Genomic DNA, 24,026 nt, shown 5'->3' on the forward strand with positions numbered 1-24,026 from the left:
GAGAATTTTTTATTATTTCTGTTTTTATTACAATAAAAACTATTACAAATTTCTGTATTCCCCCCATTGACTCTCAAAAAATTCAGTGTTTTATTGGTCAAAGATTGATTAGAAGATAAAAGAAAGGGTAGAATATAATATAATATTAATTGAATAGAAATTTCAAACATTTGACGGAGTTAAGAGACAGACCAAGAAATGTAATATTTTTCGAAAAATAAAAAATTATTTATTTATAAATTATATTTCACATAATTTATTAGATTTAAAGTTTGTCTTAAAAATGATACAGACTTCAATCGAATATGCGATGTATATAAATAAATGTTTCACATTTTTCAAGGTTATTCTGAAAACAATATGCGTAGTTTCTGTGTGTGTGTTTCGTTTAAACACGCTTAAGTTTATACGTGCTTATTTATCGGGTAATTTTCCATTTTATGATTCTTAACATAACTCTTTTCTCTTTTTTGCCTCTCTCTTTCTCTTTCTCTCTCTCTCTCTCTCTGCCTGTGTTTTAGTGCATACGTGTACTTTTATTTACCATAAACGAGACTTTTCATGTTTTGCAAAGTAATCAGAGTAAACTTTAATTAAGCTTCTTGTTTGTGCGGTAAAAGCAATATAGTCGACTTTTATTTTATGAAAAAGAAAGATTTTTGAATTATGACCGTGAACGTACAAATTCTCTCTCATATTTTCTCGTATTTTTGGAAATATTATAGTACGAGTAGTATTGGTAATAGTACTCCTTTCGTCGTTATTATTTATTGTTATTATTATTTATTATTATTGTGTTGTATTGTGTTAACCAATAAATAATATTGAAATTTTGAATAATTTATACTTAAATAAATTAATCTAGTATTTTACATAAATATTAAATAAATAATACATATATTTTTTATATTAAAATTTCTATCATTATTTATTGGCTAACACGATCTATTTATTTCTTTACACATACAATTGCGTTTTATTACGTTTGTATTATGTAGATTGTATAACAATATCTTGTTGTATTACAATAATAATAATTTATATCATGTTATTAATCGAAACGTTAGTATAGTAGACCATATACAGGTCATTGTTTGCATTAGAGTAAAAAAATTTGTCGATATCTATCGTGATAAAAAAAAAGGAAAGTGAAATGAAAACATCAAAACCATAAAAAAAATATATAAAATAAATAAATAAATAAAAATACTCGTCAGTGGTTTATTACAAATGTTTAGCAACATGACTAACAAAATAATTCAACAAACCGTTTATTTTCAAAACATTACGAGTTCCGTTTGAACATTTCAACGCAATAACACATGTGCATATGTGCGCGTGTGGCGGGTTTATGTGTCACAGCGCATTTCACATAAAAATAATAGATTTGATCTCCCGAGGGTAAATAGAAATTTCATCTCACGATGACGACCATGATGATATCATGAATCGTAAAATCTTATCGCATATATGGCATTCAGTAGTTTCGTGGCTCTAAAAAAAAAATTAAACATAAAATAAACGAAAGACAAAAATAGAAAATAATAATATATGCTTTTAGCTCGTATAAATTTAACTAAATTTAGTTAAAATATTTTTTAAATCTTTTAAAAATATTTATTATTGTTATAAATGATGAAATAAATTAGTTGCATATCATCAGGGCTTCTCAAACTTTTCCATTTGGCGATCCTTTTTATCCGAGCAAATATTTCCGTAATCCTGAATATGGATTCAATGTTATCTTATCTTTCATTAGCATAAACTTATAGACGTACTATACATGCAGAATTGACATTAATTAACATTAATTTTTTGTTATTGCGCATATAACAATTTTTTAGTTTTTTTACAATTTCAAATTTAGTTGCTCGACCTCGAATGGTATCGTGACCCACACTTTGAAAAACCTTGTTATATATAGTAGATTAGGTATTTTTAACTTAATAGGTATACAAATTATCTATATATATTATTTGAAATATTTTCAACGGAATTAGTTTTAAAAAAGAACAACAACAAATATATATTTATATAACGACGAGTATTTTTGTTTATTTTTAGTTTATGTGTATGAAATTTAATATTTAATATTTATATAAAACTATATTCATATAAAAAACGAAAAAAAGTCTCGTTTTACCTTGAATCGAGCGATACAAGATCACAATCTGCTTTTATTGATTAACTTTGCTTTGCTTGAATGTAATTTCATTTTCTTTTTCTCTTTTTCTTTTTCTTTTCATTATATTTACTTTTTCTGTTCTTCTTTATTTTTCGTCTCGTCTGAATTCATTGATATGCTTTAACACACTCGCTATTTTTTTTGTATTTTTGCACAATCTCAAATAGTAATAAAGAAATAACTTTAGAATAATATCGATTACTACATAATAGATATCCGCTTATTTAACATAATTTACACATATATACATACAGGATTGAATTTATTATTAATTAGTTTTTGATTTATTTATTATTTTATTGAGATTGTGATCTTAACATAAATCATGTGTTTAATTAATAATTTGAAAAGAAAACATATAAAAAGGTGTTCTTCCTTTAATTTTTTAATTAAAAAAAAAAAGAATTTATAATTTAAACACGTTCTTTCTGAACTCGTACATTATAATTTAACGCATGCATAAATGTATGTATAAATGTCGACACATGCACAAACATACAAAGAGTGGATAAATATTTATGTATGCAACATGGAGACACATGCGCGTGCGAACAGAAGCTATGTTTCTTAAAGCATAAAAAAAGCGTCTCGTAAAATTATGTTACTAAAAATTTGAAAAAAGATTAAAGGAAGACATTTTTAGTTTTTAATTATTAACCCCTTAAGCAGCATTGATTTTGAAAAAGAAAACGGCCAAAAAAAATCTTTTTTTTTTCATAAAAACATAGTTTAGAACATTGTTTTGACAAAAAAATTAAATAAATACAGAAATAATCAATATTATTATGTAAATTTTGGATTTTGTTCCACATTGCAGAGAAGAACCGAATATTGCAACGTTACACATATGTCGACTTTTTAATCTTTTTTTTTCGAATTACTATTTCGGAAAAAAAAGTATTCTTTTTCTTTGCTTTCACATTCTTATTTTCAATTTTTTATTATATTTGAGCGTAAAAAATCATAGAAATATAAAATAATAAGCCGCTCGAGTTAACTCGAGCGTGCTACTTAAGGGGTTAAATTCCATCTTGTATGTATATAATCATTTTAGTATTGTTGCTATTGTTGTTGGGTGTTGTTGTTATTGTTATTGTTATGGTTATGACAAATAAGCAATATAACTCATCTTTTTTTATTTTGTATTTCCTTCTTTTACTTTTTCGTCTTCCTCGTTTCGACAATAAAGAAAGTAATACTAACACACACAATTAATAAAAGAAATAAAATATATTTTTAACACATTGCAAGTGGAATTTTTGGTTTTTATTCTTTTTTGTTGTTAATTTTTTATGTACTAATTTATTTGTCTTTTCTTTTTTTCCAATTTTGTTTCCCTGCATATGACGAAGATAACGTTGAGTCGTACCGTGACGTAAACAATTTACGTATGTTTATCGACTTATCGTTTATAGCAATTAATTTTTATTGGTTCATATTTTTTACAAGATGATGACGTCTAATAGTCATCGCTTGTAACTTTTACCACGTCATCTTTCTTAATTCATTATTTAATAAACATGACGTGTATCGGTCATGAGGAAATATTGTTAACATTTCTTGTTTTCTTTTTTTCTTTTCTTTTTTTTTTTGAAATGCATTGATGCATGAAATTCGATAATATGTATGTATATACGTTTTGCAAATAAATGATGTTTGAACATATGCAAAATTTGTAAAAGGTACAAATAAATTTATTTTGATATTCTTGTATTCGATCAATGATCGATGATCGATCGTGGTTCGATAAATAGACAATTGAGAGCTCATGTAAAATCGTTCACGATAATAAATATCATATATCTTATGATAACATTGATTATATATATAATCGTGTATATCGTGTATGTATACACGATCAAGTTTTACGTATTTACTTACGTGTGAATAATACAAGATAATGCGTAGAAATATTAGAAAAATTATTAAACGATATTTGAGAATGGGTCGTTTAATTATCGATCATATTTTTCTTATCTGATAAATAAATGTCAATGTCGTCCTTTGGCATTAATTAATCTCGCATGAACTCTTTTTCTTCTTTTTCTTCAATTTTTTTTCTTTTTTTATAAATTAATTGACATATCCATCTTTTTCGAAAAATATTATGTGTATTAATAATTTGTCGATCCAGGGAAAAGAAAAAAAATTAGAAATGCACTACATGAAAATATTTTAATTTTTTCTTACCCAGTTTCTCAATAGATCCTTAATCATCATTACCATCATCATTATCGTAATTATCATCGTTATTTTCGTTTCATTAATGCATTAATTTAAGAAGCTATTCCTTTTTTTTAATAAACTTTGCATATAAAATATTCGAATATTGTAAAATGTATTGTTATAATAGTTGTTATTAAATTTATTAATTTATTATTATATTTAAAATTGATAATAATTAATAATATATATATTATTTATCAATCAATTATCAATATAAAAGATTAAATGTTAAACTAACACTTTGGTAATAAAAGTGGAAAACATTCAAAACATTGAATTACTTCCGGCTTCAATTTATGATTGATTTTTCATTTGATGATTAAGAGATAACAAAAAAATCGCAATAGATCAGTTAATCAAAAACAGACGAAAATGATAACTTATATAAAAATTTTTCAGCTCGTTGCTTATAGTGTACGAAGGATATCAAATAGAAGAATTTACAACGCACAGACATTCAACTTCTCTTCACGTTGAGGAAGAATCTAATGACCTAAGTTTCATGGAAAATACACCAGGTGGTTCGGATACGTGTTACGACGCAGATACAAGCAATAATTCAACGGATTATAATCTTTCAGCACAGGAAGAAGTAAGCCAGGCAGCATTGCACCGTGGTTTTGGTGAGGCTGCAGCTAGAGGTGCTAAAAATACAACAGCATTTTATCCAGTTAACGAAGAAACCGTATTTATGGATCCCCCACCGAGTTTGATCAATACGGTGGTTCAATCCCCGTCTTATGACAATTGGATGTTGTATAGTAGTAGTAGTGGAGAAGAATATTGTTTTGGCCAACATATAGCTGCTAATTCGGAGGACACTAGTTCAGATATGGACATTAGAAGTGAGTGCGGATTGAAACGTAACAGGCACAAACTCCGTTTACGTTCTTACGATGATGAAAGACAAGATCAAGATGAATTAAAGGCAAACAGTATTTCGAAAAGATTCCGAGTTAAAACTGAACAATCTTCTTCAACGTCGGTTGTTCAAGAAGCTATGGTAGATGTCAGAATAATAGATTTTGCACATACTACCTTTGGACGCAGTAGTTTAGCATTGGCATGTAATTCTAGCTCTATGGTTCATCAGGGTCCTGACTGTGGTTTTCTAACTGGTTTGGATAGCTTAAAACGATTATTAATGGAAATATTGACAGAAGGTTAAGGACTAACTTTTTCTATAACGATATGACTATTGTTATGGCTATTAAAAGTAAATAAATAAAGGACATGTATATGTACCAGAGAAAATAAGAACTCTCTTTTATCAATAACAAGAAGAAAAAGAAATAAGATTTAAAGAAATGCAAGATGATTGCTATTTATTTTTGGACACTTTCAGAAAGAAAATTATATGAGTGATCGTCGTTTTCGAAGCAACGGTGAAAGGGTGAAAAAGAAAAAACGCAGAAACTTACGAATAAGAAAGCGTGAGTGAAATTAATAAGGTAATAAATTAAATAATAACAAAAAAATATATATAATTATAATATATATTTAAAAAAAATAATAAAATAAATAAATAAAAAGTAAAAAAGGGAAAGAACGAAGATAGAATTCTTCCGAGAGAAGCGTAGAGTTCAACTAGAGATTAGAGCGTGTATATATATAATTTCTAAAAAAAAAAAACTAAAACGAAAAAAAGAAAAAGAAAGAAACACATTTTCGAGAATTTGTGAATGTATTTTGTAAGAAATTATATATAATTTAATCCGCGTGGTTTCTTTTCTCTCTCTATATAAATATAAATTACTTTCAAGTATTTTGTATATATATATATACAATATATATATACAATATATATGTATGTATGTATGTATGTATGTATGTATGTATGTATGTATGTATGTATGCATGTATGTATGTATACATAAATTACATACCAGAAAAGGCGTGTGTAAAAAGAATGATGAGTTTAATGATTACAAATGTAGATATAGTCGATGAGAAAAGATGCTCCTGCCAATTTACTTACACATTGTGACTGAAACAATATATATACACACATTGTATATCTTTTAGATTCATTTCGTTAAAATCGGTGATTTTATATACACATGTCATTCGTACATACACACGTAAGGTAGTATAATTTAAAAAAAGAGTAAAAAATTAAAAAAATTATATATATATACATTGTATAGACTTATTAGAAGTGATTTCTAAAATATTTAATTTGACGATGACTTATTGACAAGCTGATGAAAGCATTCTCGCAAATATTTAGAAATAAAGCATTGCGAGATTACACTTTGCTCATTCCTAATATATTTTAATTCGTTCTCGGCTTTCGCTTGAACGTAAAGTGTTCTATTATATATGATTAGTTTAATTTTATTTTATTTTAGTTTTTTCAAGTATACATACTATACATATACATAGAAAAAGAAGACATTTACTGTGTCATCGTTTAGATGTATAAACCAGTGATTTATATAATTTCCTTTTTCCAATGAGTGTGTATATGTGAGTGCGTGTCTGTGTGTGAGTATTTCTTCTTCGAAAATTTAGAGCATAATTTTTTCTTTTCAAAAATTACGAATTTTATTGACAATATTATTTTTATTATATATATAGGGTAGTCCACGCAACGTGTGAACCGTTTTAACTTCCAAAATATTCGTTGCACGAAAGAATGTTATGTACAAAAGTTACATGGTTTAAAAGGGTACATAGTGTAGTGCGTTAATTTTTTTTATAGGTGGAGTTTTGGAGATTTGAAGGTCAACTTTGTTTTTAACAGAATAATATATTTTTTATACCAAAATATGGTAGAGTATCGAATTGTAAGTAAAAACGTGCAAACCGTTATTAGCCCTAAATTTAATAACTAACAAGTAATTTCACTTTATTACTTGAAAATTTTCTTCACGTAATATCAAGTTGGAGATTCAACCTTATTACAGATTTCTGTAGGACAGTGATGTTTACATGACATTGTTTATCAACACAACATCTATCATGATTCACAATCTTTTACATGTTCGTAATCCAGTATTGAAGTTATCTTCTGTTGTGTGTAATTACCAGGCAGATAAAAGTAAAAATGAAATTTTATAAAAGCGAAAAGGTTGAATATCTGTTAGTTTATGGTGAGTGCCATAAAAATGCAATACGAGTCAAAGCCATATATGCCAAAAGGTATAAGTTATAACGGTGCACACGTTGCGTGATCACCCTGTATGTGTATATATATTACTATTGTGAAGTGTCCAATTCAGTTAACTTATGAAATGACTAGATATTACATGAAATGACTAGATGTGGGAGAGCATCAAAATAATTTTATTATATATTTTAATTAGTTGTATCACGAAGTAACTAGATATTTTATAAAAATAACAATAGATTTCTAATTATTAACGTCATTGTTTCGATCTTGTTAGCAGAAAATTACTTATTTTAGAACATTTGACTTTTCTTAAACACTGACCAAAAAAGCTTTCAATTTTTCAGCGAATATTTTCTTGCCTTCTGCGAATTCATATATTACCTAGTTGAAATATGCAATTCTGCTTTGTTTCATATTTTACTGCTTTGATTAGTATAGTTGTTTCGTCTAATAATTAGTTATTTCATGAATAAACGGATTTTGCAAAATAATGGTGATAACATACATATATGTATGTACATCATGTTATAAATATATTTAGAAAAATTAAATTATATATAATTAGTTCAATGTAACATGTAGTATATTAAGTTATCAATAATCTCTCCTTTTCTTGCAAATGTATCAAGAAGCTCGTTTCGTTATTATTTTTGTCATTTCAAAAAAAGAAAGATATATATATAGATATTCAGACTATATCGATCATTATAAAATTAATACAGTATTACAACACGAGGACAAAAAAATAATTTTTATTCTTAAGACAAGAATTTTAACGTCAAAATGTTTGTTGTGTGGGCATTAGAGAAAAAAAAGAGTATACGGACTTTCTTTAAAAAAAAAAAAAAGAATAAATTTAATTGTTTCAAAGTACAACATTTTATGGACTATATTTCTGATATACATATATATGTATATATTTTATAATTTAATCGCACATGACATAGATGCATTATGATACACTGCTATTTTCAAAAAATAGTCCACGACATTGATATATTTGTTGTTGAAAATTAGTATATAAGTAGTGTAAATATTGTAAAAGTTTGTCTTATACATATATATGTATATATAATATGCCGTTAATTATGAGAACAGACAAGTTAAAAAATGGAAAAAATTAATTTTACGATTTTTTTATATTATTAAAAATTGTTATGTAGAATAAATCATAAAATTAATGATTTTTATTTTTTAATTTAGTCTCTACCGTAATTAATGGCATATATATACATATATATATATATATATATTAAAAATAATCGTTATAACACATTCTTCCTCTAATTTCCATAATCTATATGGAATGTACATTTCATATATAACTGTGTATAATGGCGATTAAAAAAGGAAAAAAAAAACAAAAAATAGAAGCATTATGCAAGGCAAAAAATATTTCATAGTAGAAAAGCAATTTATTTACCTGACCGTATATAGGCTAGCGACCTAAATAAATAAAAATAAAAAAATAAAAAAATAAAAAAATAAAAAAAAATAACAATAATACAAAATATGTATTACATACTTAACACAAAATTAATTAAAAAATACAAGAAAAAGCAAAAAAAAGTTATGTACAAAAGAGAAATGTACCATTCAATAATATATATGAAAATTAAATGTATACATCGTATATGTATACATTATCTTTTAATGCTAGTATTCACTAGCATGAATTATTACAAATTCCTGTGTATCATGTGAGAATTTACATCTTTTAAATTAGTATAAATAAGAAATTTAAGACTATATAGCAATATTCTGATATAATGTACACTAGGAATTTCATGTCTCTTTGTCCAGAAAATAAATTAATTTTATGATATATTTGTGAGTCCTTTTACATATAACATATATTATCTTACTCGTTATTCTTCCATTTGTTTATGATTAAATCTTTATTTTTCTAATTAATAATATGGAGAATATAACATCATGAATTTTTTATTTCATTATAAATACAAGTGATATACAACAAATTGTAAACACTGCAATAAACTATACAACAGATGCTTATACTACTAATATCAATATTATTTCGTTTATAGATTTGATTATTTGACTTAGGAGTAATAGTATTATTATTACATCCTTTGTGATATAACTTTGGCGAAGCACTTAGTTGTTGGTATTTTTTGGTTTCTTCCTTTCTTTTTTTATAAAATATGTTGTAAACGATAAGTGAACAATGTGACTCGGATGAACATTATATATGATTTAATAATAACAGTACGTACGATCTGTGTGTATATTCTGTTAAAATGTAACATAACAATTATATATACATACAGTTAACAAGATCATTTATCCCGATATATACTTTTCGTGTCCACACTATAATAAATTAACACAAAAAATAATTCATCATGAGATTCGTTTTAAGTAGATATATATGAAATACATATTTAGAATTTCATATATATCTATTTAATTATATATATGAGAAACGCGTATTTTTACAACCATTACATTGTTTATATGTTGATTACTTAAATAAGAAGATTATTGTATGACTGACATTGTCTCTTTTCTTTTCATTTTTTTTTAATTATTTTAATTGATTATGTTCAATACGTCTCGTTGTACGATTTATTATGTTAAGCGTTGAAAATTTTTGGAAAATACAATAAATATGCTGAAATCTAATTGGGTTTAATTAAATTTTTGAATAAATCATAACTATTTCCATCCGGTTGAACCGAAAATGTATTTCCTTTGATTCCTCGTACTTTTAAAAATCCATATTCATCGATACCTAATATTTTAACTAATTCACTATCTCCGTTAGTCGATATAACTGTTACTTCCGCGTCACTAAAAATGAAAAAAATAAAGGATACAGATTTACTAATATAATAAATATAAAACTAATAAATATCTAATTATTTATATTATTATTTTCTTTTGCGCTATTTAGATCATTATATTATACTAACTTGTGTAACCAAAGTTTATAATAAAGTTGGAAGAAATAATCCATATTTCCACTTTGTACAATATCTAACAGATGTTCTATTTCACTGAATACCAAAGCAAAGTAACGCTCATATGATAAAGCTGGCAATTGTGTTTTATGGATTTTGTTATATTCGGCAATGAGATCGTTGATACAGCAGGTAGGTGCACTATTTGAAAGATTAACACCAACGCCTGGAAACAATTGTATTTCGTACCTGACATTAACTTAATTATTTCTAATTCTTTATCAGAATGTATTATATAATATATAAGAAAATAAATATAACAAATTTTGTTTCAAATAATTATATTAATACTTACCAGCATTGCATATGATTAATGACGAATCATAGTGACTGGTAACTATAATACCACCAATTTTAGTCGATTTTCCAACGTAAATGTCATTAGGCCATTTTACTCTAAGGTCTAATCCCTAGTTTAAAAAAATATTTATACAAACATATATATGTATAAATTATTTGTAAATCTAATAAATCAATTGTAAATAATATGAATAAAGAAATGAATAAAAAGAAAGAAAAGAAAAAACCTCGTATCCAGGTACAGATGTTACAGCTGATACGATTCCAACTATAAAAAGATGTTGAAGTATTGAAATATGACTACCGAGATTGGAATCTTTGGGAATGTGAAGTTGTACTGTAAACATCGCACAACCTTTAGGACTAAGCCATACATTTTTATTTCTTCCTAATGAGAACAAAAATATTCATACTATTCATTGATAATAACATACTTGAATAAATAAATATTCATTTACCTCGTCCTTGAGTTTGTTGGCAAGGAATAACGACCAATCCATGTTGTATTTTATGATCATTTACAACATTCATCGATGATGTCAATACATCTGCATATATCACCAGTCGCCCTACATATTTTGTTTTCAAATTCTAAGAGAAAGAATTTGATATAATAAAAGTAATATTTTATATGAAATTTGTTATAAATGGAACTCAAAGTATTACCTCGAAGTATTCAATGGTAGAAAAATTATCAGGACATTGATGTATCATAACAGGGAGAAATGAAGACGATGCTGATTTTTCGATATTTGTCTTGCAAAATTGTATTTCTAAATTTTTCGTTTTCAATATATCATCCTGCATTTTTTCTTTTAACTTTTCCAGAACTTCTAATTTTAACTATTAAAATTGAATATGAATATATGAATGAATTATAAATTAAAATATAATTTCATTGTCTTATGCGATTTCTTTCATAGATTTAAAATTAAAATTAAGTTAAAAAGATAAATACCTCATGTCTACCTAAGAAAAAGGCTGGAGTATAATGCACTGATGTTTTTTTCGTGGATGTGCTTACTTCTATGCCTAGATGTACACTTAGCAGATCATTAAATATTTCTAAGCGTGCTAGATTACTTTGTTTAAGAGCATTAAACTTATTTTCTTCGAACTCGTATTGTGCTGGATCTGCCTCTAAATGTATTTGTGAAAATACAGCCTTACCATTGCTATCAGTTAAATTAGCAAGTAAGATACTAGGAGTATGCCATGTTTCTTCTGTTCCTAATACTTTTATCCCAAAGGAATGTAACCTGCCTTTTTTATCCTTCACTGTAGCTGATACAGGAGGATTCACAGCTGTTACGCTAAAAATATCTTTTAATAAAATGATATCAAATATTTCTATGTCAAGTTATTGTCATCGTTTAATGGAATTCTTACTTTATATCTTCATTGTCATGAGAAAATCGAGTTCTTACTGGTGATGCTTGATAGCAGAAAATATGATGCATCATGCGAACATGTTTCCATTTTCCATAAGAGAAATGAACAAGTTCGTGTTCACGAACCTCAGCTGTTTTAAAAGATGGAAGTAAAGTATGAAGTGTATCGGAACATAATGCTAGAAGTTTTCCACCTTGAACAATATATTCTATAAGCTGAGTACTTATTTCAGTACCAACATTTCCACATACAACGACAAGAGCTGCTTGTTCCATCCATACATCAGAACATGCTTCTTCGCGAGATAACACATATAATATATATCTAAAAGAAAAAATGAATTATACAATTATATTAATTTAAGATTATTTTTTAATTTATTATAATTTATTATCATAATACTTGTCAGTGCCAAGTGAATCTTCTAATACAGCTTTAACATTATCAAGTGACACAGCACTTTCTGCATAAATTAAAACATTAGGTGGTTTGTGATGTTTAGAATATGGCGTAATTGTTCTTTTTGGAGTAACACTTCTAAAATTATATATAAATAATTAATATATATACGGAATGATGACTATGTATTATGAAACTTACTTTAAATTGAGAGAAGGTACTGCTTCAATTGTTTTTGTACTATTATCTTGATCATCAGATGCAGATACTGGCTTAACGATATTTTCACAAGTTTCTTTTACCTCATCCTTATCTAATGTTTCTTTTATAATATCAGATTTAATTGAAGATACAAGAGTTGATTCAGGTACATCGTGAAACGTTGACACATCAGAATTCTCCAAATTACTAACATTTTCTGATTGCATAGTTTCAACCATCTCTGAATTTATAGAAACTGGACTCTCAACAGATGATTGTAACGTTGTAACTAAATTTTCAATCGTATTATTAGCTTCTGTTTTTTCATCTGTAGATGTTTGTATATTTGTGGATTCATTTTTAGGAAAGATAAATAAATCTGGCATTTCGGGTACACCTATTGATTTATTTTCTTGTGATGCTAATCGTGCAGTATTACTTATTAGTCTTAGTTTTTTCACATACGTTTCCCATTCTTCTACTCCTGTTAATTCTATATTATTGTAATATATATATAAATGTATATTTATTCTATAAATTTTTAATTCATATAAATTACTAACTAATATTCTGTAACTTACTATTATCCGACAGTGAATAAAGTTGTTCACTATGATAAGTACATGGATACCCTGATACTAAAACAGCTGAAGAATATATAATTTGTTTTTAATAACAATTTAATAACATATAAAATATTTACATATTTAATGACGTAGTATTCACTTACACAATATACGTGTTAAAGTTAAACCACTGTTGATATAATATTGTCCTTCCATAACAGCAATTGCAAATTTAGTTATAAGATCTAAATCAGTCTCCATAATAATATTTAAATTTTTATCTGCCATCCAACTAATAATTAAACCATAATCTTCTAGCTAAAACACAAACACATATAATTTAAGACGAAATAATGAAATGAAATTGTTCATTTAAACTAATAACTATTTAAAATTACATTACCTTAGTTGATTTTGTGGAAATGTATGGTTCGTACGTACTAAAGTCAGCCTCAACTAAAATATGCATTCTAAAATCTTTAGTTAATGATGTTATACCATTATTTTGTTTAAATATAGGTATAAAAGGATTTTCATATTGATAAGATAACCATTCGGAAATGTTAATTTTTTGCTAGAATATAAAACAATTGGCATAATTTAAAAATATTATTTATCAATAATATATTTTCTGAAGTTTTTATTATTAATTTGATAAATACTTGTGGATATATGGTGCATAATCTTGCATCACCATGACTCCAAAGTAAATCACCAAGTTTTGCAAGTGATTTATTTTGACAAAGATGAGAACTCATAAAATTATATATGTTTTCATTTCCACTACTTGGAGGGCTAGCTAGATTATCATATTCTGAAAATAATAACTAAGTGAGATTTTCATTATACTGTAAGATATATATAAATATACTATATTTTTTTAAGAAAATACAAATATATCTTCCATCCCTTAATAGAGATTTTAAGCGTAGTTTCAGCCTACTGATAGACAACCAGCCATACAGAAATTATAATTCTTATTCTATAACAATGTTTCTCAATGTAAGGACTAACAAATGAATAAATGTCCTTACAATTAAATTTCGTTAAATGAATACAAATGTTATATTTTCATATTGGTTATTTTATATTTTATTTCATTTTTTTCTATTTTATTTAAATAATCATATACAACACACATTGATTTCCTATCATACTTCTTTTTTTATCCCTTATCTTTTTAGTATTTATTTTATTTTATAAACGTTGTTATATAAAATAATGTAATTTAATATAAATTGCATAAACATTGTAAAAATAATTTGAAAAAATACATCTATATAAATAGTATGTAATATATTTATGTGTACCTTCGTCAACGCATACTAATGGTTTGGCATAGAACATAATTGATGGTTTATCGTGCTTTGTTCCTTGAAATAAAGCACATAAACGTGTTTTTAGAGATGAGATTCTCCATGTCTGAATTGTCGTTGCTATCATATATAAAAATGTTAATAGCATCTTTGTGTAGAATAGTATCCTATTTGATAGAACGCTCTTGCATAAATACCTGTATACATAATCCTTATTGAAAGACAATCAATGTATTTATATTTATATATTTATATATATGTATATATGTATCATTCACATTGTAGTTTTATAATAATTTTATTTCTTATTTATTAAACATTATTTAATAAGAATATTAAAAATTAATATAAAATCTTTGCGATGATATTAAGTCGTCAGAAATAATTTTCAATTTATCATTTTACGTAGAGCATTATATTTTTATACTGAAAAATAAGTAACTTAAAAATCAGTGAGTATTGCAAATCAATTATTATTATTATTAATTGGCATTAGGAACTCGAAAGTTCATTGCCGCAAATAATAGCAAATCAATAATAATAATAAAATAATAATGATACTATTAGTGTAATATATATAATACATAATTTTGTATTTATTAATTTTATAGTAATTTTTTATTAACGAGAAATAATTTTTTTTATTGAGATAAATAATTGAATGTCAATGTATATTAAAAAATAAATATGTATGAATAAAAATAGAAGTGTAGTGAGCTAAAAAGGAATGAATTAAGTAGAAAAGATAAATATTTTTCAAGCATTTTTTAAACCTTTCTTATCTGTAATACATGTTTGTTTACGTTACTGATAAAAAAAGGAAAATAAATGGCGGTAGATTTTTTGATTTACATCTATAGATTAGAATATTATTTATCGGTATAGTAACTGTATTACAATTATTTTGTATTTATGAGTTGTAAGGATAAACATAAAAAAAAAAAAAAAAAATAGAAAATAAAAATAAAATAAAAGAAGTACGGCGACAATTATCGAGACCACGTGTGTAATCGTTTGATAAATTATTACTTACTGGACACAGAGAGCACAAAAATCTTTAACTTCTGTTAGATCAAGATAACAGTAAATTACATGTAATGAATGAACGATAAAAATAAAGGAGACGTAATAATATTAGCGATGTTACACTACGAGATGATTATTTGATAAATTCTACCAAATGTTTTAATGGTTAATTCTGCGAACTGTAAATTTGTTTGGTCATACTGACAGAAGACGAATTTGAGGCCATTTGCATTATTTCTTCCTTGCTATTGGTCATTCGATTCGCTGCTAGTATTGCCATCTAGTTAAAATGAAAAATCCTTTTAAAATATTGCAAACTTCTTCATATGTTTTTAAATATTAAATATTATATACATATTAAGATTAAGATGTATATATTTTAATTTATCTATCTACTAATGATATATTTATTGGGAATATTAAAAAAATATTTATTTATTGTTACTGAATTTTTTATTTGTCAATATTTTAAGTTCAATTTTCCTGTATATAAGTTAGAATAAATTTCCTTATTGACTGATGTATTTTATTAATTTAAAAAAAAGCATATATTTAATATTATTAAATTTTTCTAATTAAGTTATAGTTATTATATTTCATAAATTATTAATAGTCAACAGTAGCAAATTTGTTTTATTTTAAATTGGAATTTGAAAAAAGGCGCCATTTTAAAATCGGCGCCTAATTCGATGCGCAGTAATCGATTCCGACTGTAGAACATAACAGGTGTCAAAACGAGGTTGATTGGATGTTCATCAGCGGTTTTTTAGATTTATTTTAATAAATAAAAGACAATATACATGCATTAAAATATATATATTTTTAATTAATTATTACCATGTTTACATTAGGATCACGTAACAACAAAATTTTAACCAAGATGGGTTAAATGTTGATGAAAGTAAAGATTGTCAAGAAAATACACTTGACAATTTTATTACTTGACTACATTGTAAACATATACAAAATGATTATTCTTTATATTTTGTGCACAATCTTCAGCGTTTTGACCATTCTTTATTGGAATGGGATGTTATGGTGCTGTTTCTATGGATTATTAACTATATTTTGTCTCCTTATTGGCCCTTTAGTGGTTATGTTAATAAATATAGCATTATCATCAAAGCATCAAACAGGTGTTGGCACTGTTAAAACTCTTGCTGAGATGGATGCTTTTCATAATTTATTGATGGTACGTTATTTAATTAAATAAAACTATGATTATATTAAATGTAATATAATAGTTATTTATTTACATTTTATTACAAGTAATATGTGTATTTATTTTGTTTTTCATTGTAGAAGGGCTATGAAGCCAAATTATCAAATGTTAAAAAGCAATCTCGCTATCCAATGATCTTTAGTCGTTTAGTTGATGGAGCTTTACAGAATCTCTTGGATTTAGTATTTCAAGATTTTATTGGTTGTTGGCTTAATGATTTAGCATTTAATTCAGATCAGATATTAGAAAATATGAAACAAGATGTATGGGGTGCTATACAGAGTCTCCATGATCGATTGTTAAGAGTCGATCATACTAAGCTAGTAGTGTTTAATATAGTCAATAAAGTAACTTTCCATTTTGAAAAAATTAGAATTGCACAGGAAGCTTCGTGAGTATCTATTCACTTATTTTCAAAGTGCAACACTTAATCCTGAGGTAATAATTTATATTATTTCAGATCAATCGGTGAAGAACCTGTTTTCATTTTATCATCACATTTGATGTCACCTACAGCGGAATTGGAGTATTTAAGAAAAGTTAGTGAATTATATATATTGTTTCTATTGCCACGCAGTTACTCTCTTTCCCCAGCAAAATTTCTCTTGAGGGAGGTTCTTACATGTAAAAGTGGGTGCATTCTAAAACATAATATCTATATACAAAATGTTGTAGAGTAATGAAAATATGTTTTTTCTATATTATTGTTTCAGTATTGAAACCAGCGATAGATCTTATAACCGATCCTGATTATATCAATCAAAAGATATTGTTGTATATTGAACAGCAGCAACTTACAGCTGCTATGCATAAAAAAACATACGAGTATGCAGAATCATTTGAAGATTTTCTTCGTATGATTAAAAGTTCTCGGGATTTAGAGGTTCTTAAGCATATTAGGTTAAATATTGTAATAGAAATTATGCAAGCTACAACGGTACAAAATGTAAAAAGGGCACAGGGTTTGGATCCTGATCATAATGCATTTGGAAAGTCTGATTTAAATGAAGCAAGAAAATTAAAAAGATATATTAGTCAATTGACCTATGCAAAAAATACTTGTGAATGTCATATGCAGTCGTTAGGATGGGATGGCTATCCTGTACAAGTTAGTTCTTTTTTTTTTTTAAATAAAATTCACTCTTATTCCTAATGTAATTGAAAATCACATTAGCTATAATTTAATATTTTTTAGGATAGTGGCCCAACAGCATTGATGGATGAAAGAAGAGTATTATCTTTACAAACAATTTTAGATAACATCATAGGTCGTAAATATTTATCTCAATTTTTAGAACAAGTCTCAAGTCAAGGATTGATCGGATATTGGGCTGCTGTACAGGAATTGAGATCTGCCAATAGATCTAATTGGCATCAGCTTGGAGCTGAAATTTTTTATACGTATATTAGATCACCGACTGCCGAAATAAAAGTTGATAAAATTATAAGAAAAAGAATGGAAAGTTTCTTATTAGGGGATAATGGACCAACTGTGTTTTATGAAGTCCAAGAAAGCGTAGTTAAAACGATAGAAGAAAAATATTATTCATCATTTTTGGTCAGTGAACAATATAAAAAAATGCAAGAGGAATTGTTAAATGCGAGAGCGGATGGTAAGTACATTGAATCATTAAATATATATTTTTAATTAATAATGCAACCCATTGTTGTCACTAATATATTTTCTTCATGACACTTTTTATACGAGCTTTTTTAATACAAATTAGAGTTTTAAGTATAGCATTTAAACGTTACTTCGGTGGTGATCTATTAAGTTAGAGAGAGAAAAATTAATTTCATTTTTCTCTCAAGCTTTTCTATTAAAAGCTTTAACTAAATAAAAGATCCCTTATATATCTACTGATGTATCTACATTATTACAGACCACTATAAATATATATTTCTTTACTTAAAGTATGTCAGTTGACTAAATTGATGAGTGTGTTTTTTTTATTAAACACATTGTAGTCATTAAAGTATATATATATATGTACAAACACATACATACAAACTGCGCTTCTTCAAATACACATATATCTTGACCAGGTAATCGAGTAACGGAAAATTGAGGGCAAATATGTAACCCGCTAAGTCTCTTTTAAACGATCGATATTTCATTAAAGTGTATAATATGGGAGCATATTTTTTTTTTTATTTTTCTCTTTAATATCTTTAATATCAGTTTACGTTTTGCAAATATAAAATTTTCGGTGTGTTATTTACATATATACATCCAATAAATTATTTTAAAAGAAAAATTTCATTCGATCTATACTTAAAACATAAAACCAAAATAATAAAAATTAATAACAACATTAATAATCAAAATCATTGTACCGTTACTTGATAGTTTTTTTTTAATTTCCACTTTGCATACAAAATTCGTACTCTTTATACGTATATAAATATATAATTTTTAGAATCTTAGGATAGTTTTGCTTTATTGTTATTCTAATTATTTGAATACGTTTAATAATTAATTCATGTCGCTTTCATTAGATTATTATGAAATATTAACTTATCGCGCACACACACGCATAAATTAGACGCGCGCGCGCGCACGTTTATCAGCTAATACGTAATAATGGAAAAAATCAATTTTTTCATTTTGAAATAAAATTAATTTTTCCTTATCTATTATCTATCGCGCTATCAAGTGTTTAAATTGTTGAAACATTAGGGTTGGTGGAGGATCAACAAACGGTCGAAGGAGCTTTATCTGAAAATTCATCATTGCTTGTCGGAGAACATTCCAATTATGCACGTAGTAAATTGGACCAATTACAAGAGAAGCTGAATAATAAAATGCAAGCTTTGCAAGCACTTAAATCTTCTCTTAAGCCCGAAAGCAGAGTTTTAAGTATTCTGGGAAAGGAAGTTGAATGGTTGCAAGGTGAAAAAAGACAACTAGAAGCTCACTTGAGTCATTCTGAAATGTGGGTTGAACACTTGGGTCGATGGAAAGCTGATGTACAAAGTGCAGATGTATGTTTATTTCATTATTTATAATACAAGCTAGATAAATTATGCGTGTTATACGCTACGTGTTTGAGAATGATATGATACTTATATTTCTCAGAAATTTTTAGGTCTCGGTTCTAAATATGTTCTATATAAAACTTGAAATATATACAAGATATATGCATACATATTTATAAAAAAAAAAAAAAAAATGAAAGAAAATATATTTATATTCTTTGAAAAATTTTAGGTCTAAATTCTTATGTAAGACGAATTGTCTTACATAAAAGAAAGAATATATACAAGAGATATACATACATATTTAAGAAAAATAAAAACTAGAAATTAAGAAAATAAAAATTTTATATGCATACACACAAAAAATGACAATACTATCTTGCTTTATTTTATTTACTATATTTATGATTGAACGGCTTTCATACGCTTTTTGCAAATTCGCAAAATGCCCGTAGAAGTTCGCGAGCACGTCTTTATATTGTTTTTAATTCATTTTCTTTCTCTCTCTTTTTCTTTCTCTTTCTCTTTCTTTCTCTTTCTATATATATATATATCGTACCATGTCATTATGTTAAATTTTTTTAGCTAATAGTTATTTGCGGGTTATCTGCATGCGTTATAAAACTAAGTATTGTGTCCAACAAATATATAGATACCAGAAAACGGTGAAGCACCGCAATTTGTACTGGTTATACATATGATAGAAGACGATAACAATGAGCAAAGTATATCCAGCGGTTGGGTAGTTCTTAGGAAATTACAAGAGTTTCAGGAACTTCATAGGCAATTACGTCAATTATGTTCTTACGTGAAAACTTTCGATTTACCGTCACAACCACTAAAATTCTTTGGGAAATCCGATAAGAACACTCTCGAAAAAGCTAAAATGCAAATACAAAAATATTTAAACGTACGTATTTAATTTTAATATCTTTTAGGCTGATATTTATCAGATCAGTATTTTGATCATTTATTTTACATAATATTTACTATTAATTAATAAAAATAATGTTCAAATAAATAAAAGTGAATTTTTTACTATTAAAATAATTATATATTTTTTTTACCTAATGAATTAAATCAAAAATATTATATATTATTTTTATTCTTTAGCTCGTTTTGGAAGACGAAAGGCTTAATCAAAGTGAAGCTTTATATGCTTTTCTTTGTCCAAGTTCGGAACATTTAAAACATGCAGCGCCTTCTCCTAAAAAATCACGATTTTCATTATCTACATTCTTCAAAACTACGTACGTAATTTAGTTTGAACAGCTAAGTTAATTTAGTTCCACATTAAAATAATAATGATGATAATTATATCATCAACATATTATCTTTCTCAGATCTGGAAATAATAGCGAGTCTCGAGATAAAGAAGAAGAGGAAGATTATTCACTACTTCTCGATGATAACGATACTAATCGATCAGCAACAGATTCTTATATCGGTCCTGGAAAAGATGCCATAGCTGAACCATTGTATGCATTATTAGGAGAAATTTTTGATCTTAGGGGTGTATTTAAATGGCTTCGTCGATCACTCATTACCTTTGTACAAATTACTTATGGTCGTACGATAAACAGGTAAATTTTTAATTTCATGCAAATTAAAAAATTATTAAATACTTTTTTCTTGTATTTTATTTGTTTTTTATTTAAAGGCAAATCAGGGACACAGTTGCATGGGTATTTTCTGAACCGATGCTTCATTATTACATTCAATTGTTTACGAAATCCTGGTGGCCGAACGGTCATTTGGTATCTGGGACAATACCAAAAACAGATGAAGAGAAATTAAAGACCCGAGGAGAAGCTCGTAGACAAATTTTAAATAACGTACCTGAGGTCCTAGCTAATTTAGTAGGAGCACAAAGTGCGCAACGTGGACTAATAAAAGTCTTCGATACCTTACAAAATGTTAATCTTAATAAACAATTATTTTATGTACGTTTAAATAATCTTTATATATATGCGTAGTTTGTATAAAATAATTGAACATAAGCTTAGCATTGTAATAATTATTATTTTTCAGGATATTTTCGAAGTGGTGATGTATGAAATATTTCCTGAATTACAAGAAAAGTAAAAAAGAAAATGTGATTTGGTCGAAAGAGAAAACAAAAATTAACTCGTCATCGTGGTATTACTGCCGTATAATATTTTTATTCGTTTAATCGGAATGATGATAGTTCATTGCATCGATTAATCAAGTGTGCAATTTTATCTCTGACAAAATACTGTGATTTAGTATAATTCGAGAAAAACTTTTTTTGCCACACCTCCCTCATTGTTATTGTTATTGCTCTCCTTATTCTACTACATTATTATTTTCTTTTTGTTTTTTTTAAATAGTCTTATTTACTATTTTATATTTATGTATATAATTATATGTATATATTTTTTTGCTTGCATATTGTCGTAAAAGTGATACATTGATTAATTATTGTGACAAAGTGAAATAAATTTTGAACGCTAAGAAAAATCAAGTTATCTTTTTATTGAACATTAAATCTGAAATATATCGATCTTTTAAAAAAAAATAATAAATTAAAAGTTATTTATTAAAATTTATATAAGATTATTTTTGGTATTTTATTTTTTTAGATAAACTTAGTTGAAAAAGATATAATATACGAGTGGCCAAAATAAACAATTTTTAAACTGGTTTCTGACTAAGTAGATGAGAAAGAGAGAGAAAGAGAGAAAGATTGCATTCAAAGAAGTTTATATCGATTCATCGCGAGAGTCAAGTACTCCTCTTAAGAGATTTAAACTCGTAAACTTCTGTGTTTATCTTTATCGTTCCCACTTAAGAATAATTTGTAGCGAACGTTTGAAATTTTACTTAAGTTTTCTTTGAATGCCAAATAATATAACGAAGTAGCCTTCCCTAAAATTTATGTTCATCTGAAAACGAACTCTGAACTTAACTCGGGTAATAAACTTTAGGAAAAGAAATGTATACTTTAAGAAAGATAAACGTGTTAAAAAATTGTTACGAATTTTTATCCATTAATATTCCTGTCATTATTATTATCTTATTTTTTCTCTTTTTTTCAACGTATTACAAATAAACAATTTTTAATGAATAAAAAATAAAAAAATATAGAGTAAAAGAAAACACTTTGTATTCATTTTAATGAACCCAGGTTTAATAATAAATTTAGAAAAAAGTCTATATTTAACAATCGGAATTAATTTTATATTATTATTATTATTATTATTATTATTATTATTATTATTATTATTATTATTATTATTATTATTATTATTATTATTATTATTATTATTATTATTATTATTATTATTATTATTATTATTATTATTATTATTATTATTATTATTATCATTATTTCTTTCATTGATATTAAATCTTTTTCCATTTATGTCATTTTCTACGTATTTCTTCTCTTTCGTTGATTACGAATACGGAAACCAAAAATACAGAGAGAAAGAATGTGTGTGTGTGTGTGTATGTGTTATGAGAGAGAAGGAAAGAGAGAGATAAATCGTTCAACGACACACTTTCATCATGAAGCGAGAAAGAAGCAAGCTCATGGCAAAGACTAAGCGGAAACTGTGAGCTCTTTAGTGAGCACCGAGCGTGATATTTGCGAACATCAGAGCTAGTGGTTGCTGAAAAACAAAAAATAAAAAAAACAACAAATAGAAAAGAAAAGAAAGAAATAAAAAAGAAACAAGTAAAAAAGTAATTATATTTTATTCTTCAACAGTTTTAAACAATCTCAACATTCAATACGTTCGAATATAAAAGAAAATATATAAAAGAGGAAGACTCCTACAAAAAATATTCTTAATGATTTTACATAAATACATTTATATTTTTTAAATTGGAACATCATTAAGAGAAATCAAACAATTAAATCCGTTATTAATTTTTGTTAGTGTATATTATATACATATATATTATTTAATTATTTTCTATATTATTGTTTATAAGAAATAAAATTTTAAAATGTGGCCTCCGTGGATGTTAGGTTCCAATTTTTACGTTTAATGCACCTTATATTAAATTCTCGGCCTTGATTGCATGTCTTGATGCATAATTCTTTCTAAACCTTATTATACTGTGTTGATTTAGTTTGTTTAACTTTA

At 26.1% G+C, this 24,026-nt stretch overlaps 3 protein-coding genes across 6 annotated transcripts in view; 2 read left to right on the plus strand and 1 right to left on the minus strand.

Moving 5' to 3' along the window:
* Positions 1–9,557, plus strand: part of LOC107063670 (Inositol hexakisphosphate kinase) — a 26,366-nt gene extending 16,809 nt beyond the window's left edge. For all 3 annotated transcript variants that reach the window (XM_015315622.2, XM_089173031.1, XM_089173030.1), the window contains one exon: positions 4,811–9,557. In XM_015315622.2, the coding sequence (XP_015171108.1) occupies positions 4,811–5,579 (769 nt within the window). In that variant the 3' untranslated portion in view covers positions 5,580–9,557. The remainder of the gene's footprint in view (positions 1–4,810) is intronic.
* On the minus strand, positions 8,363–15,974 carry Hcs (holocarboxylase synthetase-like protein). Of its 2 annotated transcripts, none has more exons than XM_015315628.2 (16): positions 15,862–15,974; positions 14,679–14,881; positions 14,031–14,182; positions 13,772–13,942; positions 13,533–13,686; positions 13,384–13,449; positions 12,803–13,295; positions 12,605–12,739; positions 12,200–12,526; positions 11,769–12,123; positions 11,477–11,653; positions 11,269–11,401; positions 11,038–11,198; positions 10,806–10,920; positions 10,463–10,676; positions 8,363–10,340 (listed from the first exon to the last, which is right to left on the minus strand). In XM_015315628.2, exons 2-16 carry the CDS (start codon positions 14,830–14,832, stop codon positions 10,169–10,171), a joined length of 2,979 nt encoding a protein of 992 aa, XP_015171114.1. In that variant the 5' UTR covers positions 14,833–14,881; positions 15,862–15,974; the 3' UTR covers positions 8,363–10,168. The 2 variants fall into 2 exon arrangements, with proteins under 2 accessions (XP_015171114.1, XP_015171113.1); XM_015315627.2 differs by having other exon boundaries at positions 15,718–15,946.
* Positions 15,975–16,423: 449 nt separating this feature from the next.
* Positions 16,424–22,392, plus strand: LOC107063774 (sorting nexin-25). Its single transcript, XM_015315859.2, has 11 exons — positions 16,424–16,902; positions 17,013–17,323; positions 17,393–17,562; positions 17,646–18,040; positions 18,128–18,545; positions 19,613–19,917; positions 20,564–20,821; positions 21,025–21,161; positions 21,255–21,494; positions 21,572–21,854; positions 21,943–22,392. Exons 1-11 carry the CDS (start codon positions 16,600–16,602, stop codon positions 21,994–21,996), a joined length of 2,874 nt encoding a protein of 957 aa, XP_015171345.1. The 5' UTR covers positions 16,424–16,599; the 3' UTR covers positions 21,997–22,392.
* The last annotated feature ends 1,634 nt before the right edge of the window (positions 22,393–24,026 follow it).

Source organism: Polistes dominula, unplaced genomic scaffold, assembly GCF_049000335.1.
Source record: "Polistes dominula isolate Pdom_NZ unplaced genomic scaffold, Pdom_raw_medaka contig_22, whole genome shotgun sequence".
Classification (NCBI taxonomy): domain Eukaryota; kingdom Metazoa; phylum Arthropoda; class Insecta; order Hymenoptera; family Vespidae; genus Polistes; species Polistes dominula.